General features: G+C 44.1%; 4 protein-coding genes across 4 annotated transcripts in view; 1 reads left to right on the top strand and 3 right to left on the bottom strand.

The window, feature by feature from the left end:
• Positions 1-943: 943 nt before the first annotated feature.
• Positions 944-5,491, top strand: PCYB_082790 (hypothetical protein; the record flags this gene model as incomplete). Its single annotated transcript, XM_004222017.1, has 4 exons — positions 944-4,216; positions 4,399-4,710; positions 4,892-5,038; positions 5,396-5,491. 4 exons carry the CDS (start codon positions 944-946, stop codon positions 5,489-5,491), a joined length of 3,828 nt encoding a protein of 1,275 aa, XP_004222065.1.
• Positions 5,492-7,454: 1,963 nt separating this feature from the next.
• PCYB_082780 (cyclophilin) lies at positions 7,455-7,961 on the bottom strand (the record flags this gene model as incomplete). The annotated part of the gene is made up of 1 exon (XM_004222016.1): positions 7,455-7,961. A coding segment is annotated over one exon (507 nt), but the record flags the coding sequence as incomplete, so codon positions are not given.
• Positions 7,962-9,538: 1,577 nt separating this feature from the next.
• On the bottom strand, positions 9,539-11,281 carry PCYB_082770 (mRNA capping enzyme; the record flags this gene model as incomplete). The annotated part of the gene is made up of 2 exons (XM_004222015.1): positions 9,539-10,765; positions 10,868-11,281. The coding sequence occupies 2 exons, from the start codon at positions 11,279-11,281 to the stop codon at positions 9,539-9,541; spliced, it is 1,641 nt and encodes a 546-aa protein (XP_004222063.1).
• Positions 11,282-12,417: 1,136 nt separating this feature from the next.
• Positions 12,418-14,046, bottom strand: part of PCYB_082760 (hypothetical protein) — a gene marked incomplete at its 5' end in the record, with an annotated part of 4,556 nt that continues 2,927 nt past the window's right edge. The window contains 5 exons of the mRNA XM_004222014.1: positions 12,418-12,548; positions 12,727-12,784; positions 12,908-12,957; positions 13,548-13,699; positions 13,846-13,908. The remainder of the gene's footprint in view (positions 12,549-12,726; positions 12,785-12,907; positions 12,958-13,547; positions 13,700-13,845; positions 13,909-14,046) is intronic.

Raw genomic sequence — 14,046 nt, 5'->3', positions numbered from 1 at the left:
CTCACCACCACCTCTTTGTCGCGCGTCAATTGAGGCATGCTGATTTACGAAAAATTAATATATATTTTTTTTTTTACAAAAATGTAAGGGATAAACACAGTTCGAGGAATGGAGAACTCTCCTTTTCTGCTCCCCCTTTCGCTGCATTCGTACTTCAATTAAAAGGGTAAGCGACCAGTGGTGGCACGCATCACTAGGCACTCGGCATTAGGGACTCATCACTAATCGCCCACATGACGCGCAAAATAATGCATGCGAACATGCACTGACGACCCATAGCTATTCCCCCCTTGGGAACGGGCGCGCCTTATTCTGTGCACTCGAGAAGCATCCCCTGGAAGATCGCTCAGCACGAACACGACGTGTGCTAGCCTACGCGAACGTTCCGCATGCTTAACTTCGACGTTAATATACGCTTCAGAAAATAAAACTGCAAAGTGCCAACTGTGGGGAATTAGCTCCCATGAAGGTAGTATATAAAAAAAAAAAAAAATGGGAAAAGAAATGAAAGAATAGCAAGGGAAATAACTCGGAAGCTACGCAAAAAGTGAACAGATAAATTTTCAGTGCAAACGCTTTTGTGTCATTGGGTCTTTGCATGTACTATACAATAGCGTGCAACACAGTATTTTTTTTTTTTTTTTCTCCTCTTTGGCATGCTTCCTATTAGTAGCTACAAATGCTCCTCTCTCGTTTGTGCCTCTTTTCTGGGCCTGTACGTTCACCCTGCTAATCCGCACCAATAGGGCTGCTTTTCAAAAAAGGCGTCCTTCGAAGGCGCCTCAAGGAAGACGCAGCTGTGTGCATACATATATATATACACGAATACATATGCATACCTAATTTATATACCTATGTGTTTCCCTGGTGAGGACTCTGAAGACTCCTCTCCCCCCAAAGCCCAACTGTACATATCCGAAATAATTAAAATGATAAAAAAAGTATGAACAGGATAACTCTGTACGACTTTATATTAGATGAAGTAAGGGGGGGGAGGTACTACGACTCGTACCTGAGTGATGGTGAAAACGCTGAAGGAGATGTGGCGGGAGCGCCGGAACGGAAGGGGAAGAAAAATTTAAGCGAAGGGAATGCCGCGGGAAGAGGGGCAACAAAAACGCCCAGCAATGGTCAGGTAAACAACCCCGGAAAGGATGACCGCCAATACGACTTTTACAAATTTTTGGACACCTTTTTTAAGACAGACTCCATTCCAGAAAACGCACTAGAGCATATGATGAATGTGCCATTTTTCTTGGAGAAAATCATGAGCTTCTCCTTTCTCCTCTGTCTAGATAACATCCTTTATGACATTACATTTATGCCTGTCCAAGTCATTCGGTCTCTCTCGATTTTAGTGTACAGATTTCTCAGAAATACTGGTCATAATTTTTTGATCCATTTCTGCAATATAAAAAATTTCAAATTTTATAAATATGCAACAACGTACAATCATCAAGATTTAAAAAAATACAAAGCGAGGATGATTAAAAGTTCAAATAAATTTTCTCCAACTGAAAGAAGAAAAAGAAGAGTGTTGAAAAAAAATAAAAAAATTAAAATTGCTAATCAATCATGGAAGAAAAATTCATTTGAAGATTCGTTCATTTTGAAAAAAAATTCATCGAAGAACTCTTTTTTTGGACAACATCGTGTAAACTATTTCTCCTACAACGTGAATTATTCCAACTCGGATGAACTGAGCTTCGAGGGAGTAAAAAGCATTTCGCAGAATAACTCTATAGACACGAATGCTGTGCTGAGTAGATTAAGAAGTCTGAACAAGCTGGGCAGCAGCGTGGACCTGGGCTCCAACCGTGACAGCCCTGCCACCCACGCCTGCTCTGCGGATCACACTCGCTGTGCCGACTTCCCAATCGGCAGCTCCGGCGAATACGCAGATGGGAAGCCACTCCAAAATGGAGAATCCATCACAGGCGTGAAAAAAGATGACGCCGACCACTTAAGGGACGCCCATTTTGAGAGGCGAAAAAGGAGAGCCGAGATAAAGCATAACAAGAGAATGCTACAAATGCTTAATAAAAAATCGATAGAAATAAATTCCCATCGAAGGAGAAAGACAAATCGACTCTCCTATCTCCTCCTCTTCGAACCGATCGCATTTGTAAAAAGGAAGATATGTTATGTTTTAAAAACTTCAACCAAGAATGTATACGACGTATTCAAGCGCGTCTGCATCAGAGTGCTGCTTTTCTTTCACATCAACAGACTCTACTCGTGTAGCATTTTTAATGTCGAGGAGAAGAAGAAAATTGTCACCCGTTCGTTTGAGGCGAAGTGCTTGGGAAGTGGTAAAAAGGGGGGCGGCCAAGCCGAGGGGGAGCGGCAAAGCGACGCTGCAAAGATAGAGGAACGGCAGACGGGTGGTGATCAATCGAAGGAGCAGCTATGCGGGGATGGTGAAGCGAAGGAACAGCAAACGGGTAGTGATCAATCGAAGGAGCAGCTATGTGGGGATGGTGATGCGAAGGAACGGCAAACGGGTGTTGACCAATCGAAGGAGCAGCTATGCGCGGATGGCGAAGCGAAGGAACGGCAAACGGCTGGTGATCAAGCGAAGGAACGGCAAACGGCTGGTGATCAATCGAAGGAGCAGCTACGCGCGGATGGCGAAGCGAAGGAACAACCCCGTGACAATCCGACTGCCGAACAGGCCACCCAACAGGAGGGCGAACCAGCGGGGACTGCACAAAATGGCCAAGTACACAAAGGGGAGAGCCCAAACCAGGCAAGTCATCTAACACAGAAGAAAGAGGAACCCCCAAAGGATAGCTCATTGTTCCTTCCAATCAATAACCGACAAAACAGTACGAAAAATTATTCCCAAAAGGGTAGTCTCCAACAAAATGGGGATGACATAATAAGTGATTTTTCCAACCACAGTGACTACACAACTGATGGAAGTGACCTCTCGTGTAGTAGCAACCCCACAGACATATGCGACGTGTTCGATGGGGTGCTATTCCTGGATGGACAGAGTAACCCCGACGAGGAAAACGACCCAAGTGATTCATACGGACAGAACCAGAACGATCAACTCAACCCCCTTTTTATGACCCAAAAAAGAAACAGCGAAAATTGCGTCTATTACAAACTTAATGAGGGATACACAAAGAGAAGAAGCATAATGAAAAATATTTCCAAAGTTAAAGAAATGAAGAGAAAATTACTCAGGCAGCATTTGAACTCTCTCAAATTATCTTTCCCAGAATATAGCGGACTAATACGAATGTCCCTTATCCTTATATGCATCTACATTTTTTCCTTTGTCGACACCTCTAGGATTTACCATTATATAAGAGCCCAACCCTTTATGAAACTATACGTTGTTTTGAATATGCTTGAAATTGTAGAGAGACTGCTGAGGTCATTAGGGAAGGACCTCATAGATAATATGATTCGAACTTTCATCAGAATTATTAACTTACGATCCTATGTGTACATTGTTAGGAATCACTACACGAGTAAAGAGAATGAACAAAGGGAAGCGGGGGGAATGCCCGGGATGTCGGAACAAACCCCAAGTGGGGCTTCGCAAGGAAGGAAAAAAGCTACCTTCCCAGCAGCTTCCCCCACGACTGCCATGAATGGCATGACTACCACGGCTGCCACGACTACCACAACTACCACAACTGACATGACTGCCACACCTGCAGCCACCTCGGGGGGATCCGCCATCCAAGCGGACCACAGCCCGGAAAACAAATCGCCAACTCAGAAACATCCAACCCCCTGTGAGGACCCCCCGAATGATCACCAAGCGACGAACAAACCAACAGACATTTGCCCAATTGGCAACGGTACACAAGACGCGGAGAAGTGTAGAAATAAAATTGCCACCACCCCCAGGCACAACCAAAAGCAAAGCCAAAACCAGAACCCAAACCAGAACCAAAACCACAGCCAGAACCAGCTCAGTTCGAACCAGCTCAGTCCGAACCAGCTCAGCCAGAACCAGCTCAGCTCGAACCAGCTCAGTCCGAACGAACGGGAAAAAAACAAAATCGATTGCCTCAAAAATAACAAGGACGACCAAATGAACAAGAAATTTAAAATCCCCATCTTCTACCCCTTCTATAGTATACTCATCAAATTTATTGTGCAGTACATTTTTGTCCTTACCTATATCTTAACCCACGCCTTTGCGCACCTCATACGCTTCCTCTCTCTGAACATTGCGATCAATTCGTCGGAGGTAATTTTCGCTTCCGTTGCTTTGGGAGCGCCGCTGTGTGTGTGTCTATGTGTCTTTGTGTGTGTGTGTGTCTGTCTTTCTGTCTGTCTCTATGTGTGTATGTATGTCTGCCTGTCCGAACATATTTTCACCACGTCACGAACACACGTACACATGCCCGTGCGCCCCTTTCTTGTCCACAGTCGACCATGTTCCTGATCCTAGTGATGAGTAACTTCACAGAAATCAAGTCAACCGTCTTCAAAAAATTCTCCAAGACGTCTCTGTTCACAATTGTTGCTTCAGATGCAGTCGAGCGCTTCTACCTCTTCATCGATGCCTTCCTCGTGTTGCTAAAAATGTCCACTGCGTACAGAACGCAGAATTCGTTTTTTAGCATTTCCAGCTGGCTCATAATTATTCTGCTCCTCGAGGTCGGCGTCGACTGGTGCAAGCACTCCTACTTGCTGAAGTACAACAAATTGGATTCGGAGTCCCTCAACAAATATTTCCACGTAAGGGCGAGTCGAGCCGAGACGAGACGAGTGCACAGAGGAGGGTGCACTAAAGAGAGTGCGCTAAAGAGAGTGCGCTAAAGAGAGTGCACTAAAGAGAGTATACTAAAGAGCGTGCACTAAAGGGAGTGCACACGAGGCTACCTACACATTTGCACCCCCTCTTTTGCATCCCCCGAAGACCCTCCTGGCCGACGTCCTAATTTCCAGAACTCCCAACAACAACATCTACTACATGAACACCTCCTCCTTCGAAGTGCCCTGCAAAAACATTTTCTGCTTTGCGCACATCCCCACGCGAAGACTTGGCTACATGTCCATGCCGGTCGTAACCCTCATCGTGTGTTCCCTCCCAAGGTGGGTACTTCATGAAAAGGGCTCCAATTGGGACCCAGATTCCCGATGGATGGGACGACAGAGCGACCACATACACGCACATAATACCCTCTCTCCCCCCCCTGGCAACAATTTAATTACTCTCCCCTTCAGGTTAAACTATTTGTACAACATCTCCCACTTTTCCTTTGCCTTGTCCATCTGGGTTTGTCTTTTCCTTTTCAAGGTTTGGCAAATAAGGCGAAAAAATATGCACGAATGGGGTTCCCTCATTTGTGTAAGTGCAGCACACAACTCCGATGTGCGTGCTGCAATTGTTTCATTTTTTTTTTTTTTTTCTCCCCCACAGATTATCCTCTCAGTTATGATTGTGTCCTACACGATATCCGAAAAGAAGCATCTTAAAAACCTGGGGAAGCCATATGACGATATTAGTGCCATGTGATGGACATAAAAAGGAGCACGCGCCTTCTCTAAGTCGCCTCTTCGCATTTTGTGTGCTTCCACATTACTTTGCTATTTTGTAATGCCAACCCATGAACTGTCACTTCATCTGGGTATTTTTTTTTTTTTGATCATTTTGAAAAAATTGTTTTTGTTGTTGTTTTAATTCCCAATTAGTTGTAAACTCAGTTTTACGCAGCGTTAAGCTGTACATATGTATATACGGATGGATGTACACACTGCTCCACGTGTGTTTGTGAGCGAGTGTCCAGTTTGGCTAAAACATCTTCGCATCCCCATCGTTTTTATACGACCATTTCCTTCTCTCTCTTTTTATTTTTGCGAATTCGCTTAGTTCGTTTAAAGGGTCTTCCCCCCTTTTATGTTACAACCAAGTGTATGGGGCGTGTCATGAATTGTTCATTGCGGCATGCCCAATGGGGGTAACCCCCAATTGGGGGGACATCCATCATGTAAGAAGGAAAAAAATAAATCGATCTTTTACAAACCTTATTTCAAGTAGCATATTCATAAAGGGTACACAACAGGAGACTAAAATAGCGGCTTAGTATGGAGCTAACTTTCTAAGTGGAAGTATATTTTTCACCATTTCATTCTTTTGCACACAGCATGTTTTTTTTTTTTTAAATAGCTAGCACAGAAAAATAACCCTTTGGAAAGAAAAAATTATGAACAGTTCAGGTTTTTGGACGACCAATTCGAAAAAAATATGCACAGTTCAGTTTTTTTTGGGGGGGGAGGGAAAAAACTGTGTAGAGTGTGACTCTCAAGTGTATGTATGCCTACATATTTAGAGAGATATACTTCGCCATGCCCCCTTCTTTCACCTACATATGGGTGGTAGATCTATCCATGCGTAAAAAAGGGGATGCACCCTCTACCTACTCTGTAAGCGCGCATTTGTTCTTGTTCATTAGGAGGCTCCAGAATTGCGGGGGATTCTTTTTTTACCTGGCACATTGTAGGTATAAATTGCGCAATTTTTCGAGACAGCCTAATCAGAAGAAAAAAATGCACACACAGAAAAAACTGTCCCCAGTTTGCTGACAAAAGGGGGCATGTGGAGAATAACGAGGCACAGGTAAGGATAAAAATTATGTACGTGCGAAATGTGCAAATTGTTTAGGGCATAAATTTCGATATGTTCGTATTTGCCCTATTCATGCGCTACCGTGAAGCGGTTTTTATAACGGTCCGGCGTAAATACCAACGGGTGGAACACCTAGCACGTCACTCCTTTTATCAACCACGGGTGAAGATTTTTCACCCCCTTTAAACAATGTAAGAAGTTCTACAGGATGGTGCGTTTTCCTTTTAATGCTAATTTATGGGATTAAATATGTCTATATTGTGCGTGTTTGCATGCAGACATGCATGGGTGGGTGGATGTTCTACGTGGGCAATGGTTGATGAATGAAAAATGCGCTATGTGGGAAAAAAGTGCTGTTGCGAAAAAGCTTTTTCAATGAATAATAAAACATTACTCGACAATCTTCATAAGACGCCTTGCTTTTTAAGCGCGCGGGTAAAGAAGCAAGGCATGCAAAACGACGGGAAATAAAACGATATGTATATATATATGCGTGTGTGTGAATATAATATGTGTGTAAATATAACATGTGTGTGTACACTCTATGCCCATTCACAGCTAGCTGTGCACATGCTTTGCGGGGGGAAATACGCAAATGGGAAGTAAGCAGTGTGCATAAAATGCTCATAAAATATTCAAAATTTAACGATTGTTATAGACATTTTAGCAATATAGCTTCGTGTGCGTAAGGGGAATGCCCTCATGTTTGCAATAAACCGAGTGGGCATGCCTCCTCGAGGAGGTGTTTCCGCGCGCGATGGAAACGGACTCCCCCACGTCACACCTATCGCATATGTACGTAGTATGTACATGAGTACACTCAATGGATGAGAGTCCTCCTCCTTCTTTACATCTCCCCACAGTTGGTCACGACAACTGGCCTTTTGACATATCCGCTATTAGCCCCTTCTTTTTCCATGTCCCTGACAACGTTCATGCCCTCAATGACCTTTCCAAAAACAACGTGTTTTCCATCTAACCATGGGCAAGGAACCAAGGTGATAAAAAACTGAGACGAATTCGTGTTCGGTCCTGCATTAGCCATAGAGAGTAACCCTGGTTGGTCATGCTTCATTTTAAAATTTTCATCAGTGAAGGATCTTCCATATATGGACTCTCCACCCGATCCGTTTCCATTTGTTATATCTCCTCCTTGGCACATAAACTGAGGAATAATTCGATGGAAAATGGAATTCTTGTAATGTAGGTTCTTTCCCTTGGAACCTACTTTATCGCCTGCACATAGCGACCTAAAATTTTCACATGTTCTAGGGGTTATGTCACTGAACAGCTCGAATACAATTCTTCCAGCACTTTTGTTGTCAATGGAAATATCAAAAAAAACTTTGCTTCTACTCATTTTGCCTTAAAATAAAGTGAACTTTAAATGTGAAGGGAGAAGGTGGGGTAAATGATTTTGCTTTGTGTACCTTAAAGGGGAGGAAGTTTTTATACATATAGGAAAATCGTGTAGGAAGATTCGACGGTTATTTTGTGGGCATGTCGCTGGTACGCATATCTGCCCATGGGGGAGCGGCATATACGCTTATAAAACTTCGCAAAACGAGTTGAGTATGCTTTGCCTGCTTACTTTACGTCGTGATGACAAAGGGGGTTATTTTACTTGTTTTGATTTTTGCAAACGATTTTTAGGTATGTGTTTGTTTTGCTGTGCTCGTTTTGTTGTTTTGTTTTGTTGTTTTGTTTTTTTCACCTCAGCGATGTTTGCTTGCGAAATGTACTACTCCTTCGTCGCTGAGTTTTTTTTTAAGCGGTACTTTTTCGTTGCTACATTTGCGCGTTTATAAATTATGCAAAATTAAGAAAGTGCATTTTTTTTACGCGTCCCTTTCTCTCCTACATATCAAAAGCGTTCGCTCGTGGTCACTCGCAAGAAAGGGATGCGCATTCTGCACGGTCTGTGAGTTGGGGTATGTGCACCTCGCGTTAATGTGATGTATGTTGTGCATATATAAGTACATATACATATATAGATATATATATAATATATATATATGCAACATGCACGTATGCGTCGTTTGTTTTTATTTTTTCCCCCTGTGCAACCAACCAGTGCCGCTGTGCAGAAACCATTTGAACCCCCCACTCCAATCACCGCGAAGAACCCGTTGCTGTGCCTACGCAGCGCGCGTCATGGGCCATACCCGACGTACGTCACGCAGTAGGTACAAAGCAAAACGCACTCGGCCATGCGTCAAATTTTACCCCCTTTCTGCGCATACGACATGTGAATCACTCCGTACGCATAGGTACGCACAAAAAGGGGAAAGCAATAAATAATGCGCTTATGTATTTATTTGTACATCTCCTGCGGGGAAGTAAAAACAACGTACATTGGCAGGGATATACCAAGTGGAAATATAAAGGCGCGGCAAACCTCCGTGCATTTGTAGAGCTGGTAATTTCTTTCGCACCCCTCTGTGTAGTCCCTTTTTTGCAGGTGCACCCAGTTGTGCATAGGAGCAATATTTCCCCCATGATGCATCCTCACGCCATATCATTTTTGTGTTTTTTTTTTTTTTTTTTTTCCCCTCCAAATGAGTAGCACGAAAAGATTAATCACAATTGTAAGAGCACACCAACGGGTTAACTCCCCCGTGTGCGGTACTCACACCGTTCTTGATGTTTACGTAAAAAAAAGGGAAAAACGTTCAAATAAAGCGTGAACCACCCGCTTGTACGTGTGAGCAATCTGCTTGTACAGCGCGTGCGCGAAATTTTAAAAAAATTGGAAAAGCAAATGTGAGCGGCATTGGGAAGGTGTGTGCAAATGGGGATAACTATCCAAAAAAAAAAAAACGCCATTCCGCATGCACATGTAAGCGAAAATGCTTGCACGTGCCTCGCTTACCTGACGACCGCAAAAACGATATAACAACGGGGGAACGGTTTTCTTCCCCATGCAGACTGACCACATCACGTGTCGCTGTAGAAATTCTTATACTTACTGCCATCGCGCTGTGAGCTGCCCTTTTCGCCTTTGTCTCCCTCCCCTTCGCTTCCACTCGCGCTGCTGTTGTCGAAGTTGAATCCAGTGGGCTCCACCTTCTCCGCGCCTCGCTCATCCACGTCGTCCACATCGCGCAGTTCGCCCATTTCGCCCGGTTCTTCCGTTCCCTCGCTGCCCTCACTGACCAGAACGACCTCGCCCTGCGCCCCCTGTGTGCGTACAACCCTCCAGCGATTCTCTGCATACGTCTCGCTGATCTTCTTTACTGACTTCTTATTGTGGCGTCGAATGTCGATAAGTTTTTGCAAAGCCTCGATTTTGCTTTTGTTGGACAGGCTCTCCTCGCGCAGCATGGCGTGAATTTTTTCTTCATTTTTGGCAACAACCCTGTACATGTAGTCCCCGATGATAGGGGTCACCGAATGCACATATTTTTCAAATTTCCTTTTTTCCCTCGATGAGTGTACATAACTGCTTTGCACACCCTTGTCCCCCCCAACACCATCCAAGCCGAGTTCTTTCCCCAAAGTTTGCCTCTTCCGAAAATGACACAACTCCCTACATATCCCGCGCGCATTATTTATCAAATTCGAACAAATAAAAAGCAAATAATTTGAATCATTTTTATTTCGTAAATTAGACATAGCTTTTAAAATGCTTTTCGAAAGAATTTCAATTTCAATTTCGTACAGTTCTCCATCATCCTTGGTTTTAATTTTTGTCAAATCCAGTTGGATGCCCAAAAATTTATTTATGAAGGATGTCCTCTCTTTTACCCTTTCGTGTACAGGTGAGATTTTCGACAGAAATAGTTTGCTTATCCGTTTCGTTTGTTCCAAGTTAATTGCTATTCGATAGTCTACGGAGTCGTCACCTGATCGCGCATGTCCGCTTCCACTTCCACTTCCACTCACATTTGCGTTCCCATTTGCGCTCCCACTCCCTCCCTGGTCAGTCTTCCTTTTTTTCTTCCCTTTGGTCTCCTCCTCGTCATCCTCATCGTCCTCTTCATCCACCTCATCAAAGTAGTTTTTATTATTCCCCATGTAAATATTCCATGTGTTTAAATTCCTTTTGCATAACGACTTCGCCATGCTTTCGCTCTCCCCTCCCGAGTCGTCATTCAAATATGTTGTAACACGAACTCGAGAATTATCACTCTGCAGGATGTAATACTTATCTATACTGTTCACCTTTTTTGTTGAAAAAAAATTATATATATAATTTTCCATTTCTCCAGCTTGCTCTTCTTCATGTCCAGGGGGAGGAAAAAGATTTCTGTTTCCACATTGTACCTTTCCATCAGCACAAGCATTTGTTTTTATCCCCATGTCCTCCTTTAACCTTTTTGTGTTTTCCACTCCGCTACTGACTCGTCCGTAACTGACGCCCCATTTGTTCCTCTCCTTTCCCCGAAGGGAGTGTAAATAATTTAATAAATACTCAAAGGATTGCTTATCCACTCCTGAAGAAAAATCCGAGTAATTATTTTCTACGATGGCATCTGTGTTGCTTGGTAATCTTATCCTGTTTTTATTTTTGTCGATTACGAGACCTATCCTTGTCTCCACTTCTATTTGCGTGTCTTTGCTCGAGGCCAATTCGTTGCTGTCAAATGCCAGGATGATATTTTGGGACAGCTCGTACGTGATTTTATCGATGGGGATGGGTCTGCTGCCGTCCAGGAGCTCGTGCGCCTCCCTCACCATGATGGTGCGCGGGACAGGCGACGAGCCAGCAGAGCGCAGCGCTGGAAGGAGCACTCGCCACGCAGAGAGCAGCGCTGGAAGGAGCACTCGCCACGCAGCGAACAGATTTGTTGTGCCCCCTCCACCACTGCAACTGCGAGTTGTGTGATGCTACAAAAAAAAAGGCAAATTGAGGGAGGCAAACTGGGCGAGGCCAACCTGGGCGAGGCAAACTGCGTGAGATTAACTTCCGTGCAGCGAATCTATACACGCTCAGTCCTGCGAATGCCCCTTCAGTTGGAGCCTCCCTTCACATGTCGCCCCACGCAGAAATGCACCTAATGTGCTGTATATATTCACCCGAACCTTCCGTCATGGCAACTCCCTTCGAATGATACGAGTTCCTTGGGAGGGGTGCACGCTAACAGGGTGAACACCTCTACTGGGAGATACGCAATTCGGCTATGCGTGGGAAGAAATTACCATCCGAATAAACTCAAACGCAAAATAGGAACACGTCGTAACTACCTAAAGGGCAGCCGCGCTGTGTTTTCTTCCCCTCAGGGTGTTTTCAAAAAAAAAAAAGGGAGACTACGCAGGGATATGAATGCGCATATATATACATATATACCTATGCATATGCGTATGTATTCGCTCGAACGGGGCGTCCCAATTGAGCCTCCCGCTGTGCACAATTAAGTAACACCCAATTACGGAAAAAAAAAAAGAAGAGTCAACATGTAGAGCCAAATCGGGAAAAGTATTATTTGAGGCCATCTCGCACAAATGGAGAAAAAATTACAGCCATGAAACGCTTCTTCTTTTTGTGCAAATGCGTAGGCACAAATATTTACTTATAAAATATGTACGGACATAATACTCCCTGGGGTGGGGTGAGGCTCACCCTCGCCGACCAACAAACACCCGCGCAACAGCACTGCTAAAAACACACAGGCAACAAACAGAAAAAAAAAAATTAACAAATCAAATTTGAGCAACTTTTTTTTGGACGTTGTGGCGAAAAATGATGGCAAAGAAACTTACCCTCTTTATGTACAAAAAATTGATTTAACGAATGAGGCTTCTAAAGGGGGGGTTAGGACCCTCCTACCCATACAGGGGCATTTTGCATAGACACTGAGAAGTAACCCCTCTCATCATGTAACGTGAGCACCGGTGCCCATTTGAATCATTTTTAAAGTCCCATCAAGCATGTTTATTTTGTCGTCGATGCATTGGAGCCTCTTCGTGAGGCATTCCCTTCTTCGCACTTCTTCTGTTCTTCCTCCTGTAAAGGAGAAGCATGTAAAAAGGGAGAGGCATGTAAAAAGGGAGAAGCATGCAAAAAGGGAGAAGCATACAAAAAGGGAGAGGCATGCAAAAAAGGGCATCTCGCTTAGACAAGTCCTACTGTGATGAAGTCGACCCATCAAATGAGAATATCCCAAATGGGCTAAGATACATACCATGTTTGGGGCACCTTTTTAATTCCGCGCCTTTGTTACTACGTTCAAGTTTGAGCAGCTGTGAAGAGAGGTGTTGGTGGGGGGTGGCGAAATGGCAGAAGCAAGGATACCCTTTGGAATATCTATACTCTCCTAATGATAAGCACATCTGTGTGTCGATTTAAAAGAGGGTGCTTCCTACTGTAAGTTGTTTCACTATGGATTTGATCTTTTGCGTGGTGTCCTGCTCTCCTGGGCTGTGGGATGGAAAGAAAAGAAATCGCCCCAAATGATATGACCCATTAGTAATGCCTAACGGATGGCGAATAATTCACACTCAGCAACGCAACGAAAGCGCAGGTTCCTATTGGGTTGTGTTGGAGTCCTCTCAGTGCGGTTAAAGGTTCCTCTCATGGGGGTAGAACCCCTCGATGTCGAATTGCGTTACGCGGGGCGTCTTGCCCGGTTTTCCTCTCTGCATCCCTACAACTGTTCGTCTTTTCCGAGTGGCTCTTCACTCATCTGCGTCGAAAGGGGAGCAATCCATTTCGCTTGATGCAACCGGTGGGAGGTAACCTCGCTCAGTGCCGCACAACTTATGTACATAAACATCCCATCGGGGGCATGGTGGTGGCGCAAAAAAAAAAAAAAGGACCGTTACATATGTGCAAAAGCTACTTACACGTGGTGATTCCCTTTCGCGGCTAACTGCTTCATCACCGGAAGAGGCCATCCCTAAAAAAAAAAAGGAATTACAAAACAGGGTGCAAATGGGTCCTCTTTTTTTATTTTTTTTCTCCCCCCCTACATGCAGTGCAATAACGCCTATCCCTGTGATGTACCTTTTGCCTCTATCCCATTCGAGTATCCATAGAATATCCCCCCCTGCGGAATGTTAACCCCAGATTTACTATTTTTGTAAGCTTTATTTCTGCACTCGTACAGTTCGTTCTTTAGGCTCTTTATTTCGATGAGCATGTCTCTCTGTATGTTTCTTCGATTGTTGGTGGTGGTGGTGGGCGAGGGTCGAAAAAGGAGGAGTGATGTGAGGTGAGCTGTCAAATGTTGTGTGCGTTTACTCCTCCACGTGGGTGCATAAGCGCGTTTTTTTTTTTTTTATTTTTGGGAAAGCCATATTACTCGTTCTTTTCGCAGATCCTTTCGCAAATGTTCTTCTCATTTTCTGCATCTTTCAGGGCGTTTCTGCGGGGAGGAGGGAATACAACGGAGTGGTAATCTCAACGTTTTAGCTTCTAGTCGGCAAAAAAAAAAAAAAGACGCGCCATTGTGGACACAAGGAACATTGGCGTGTAAAAGATGTCCACTATTTTGGCATCTTTT

Source organism: Plasmodium cynomolgi, chromosome 8 (genome assembly GCF_000321355.1).
Source record: "Plasmodium cynomolgi strain B DNA, chromosome 8, whole genome shotgun sequence".
NCBI classification, from domain to species: Eukaryota; Apicomplexa; class Aconoidasida; order Haemosporida; family Plasmodiidae; genus Plasmodium; species Plasmodium cynomolgi.
This window is presented reverse-complemented; position numbering and strand designations above follow the sequence as displayed.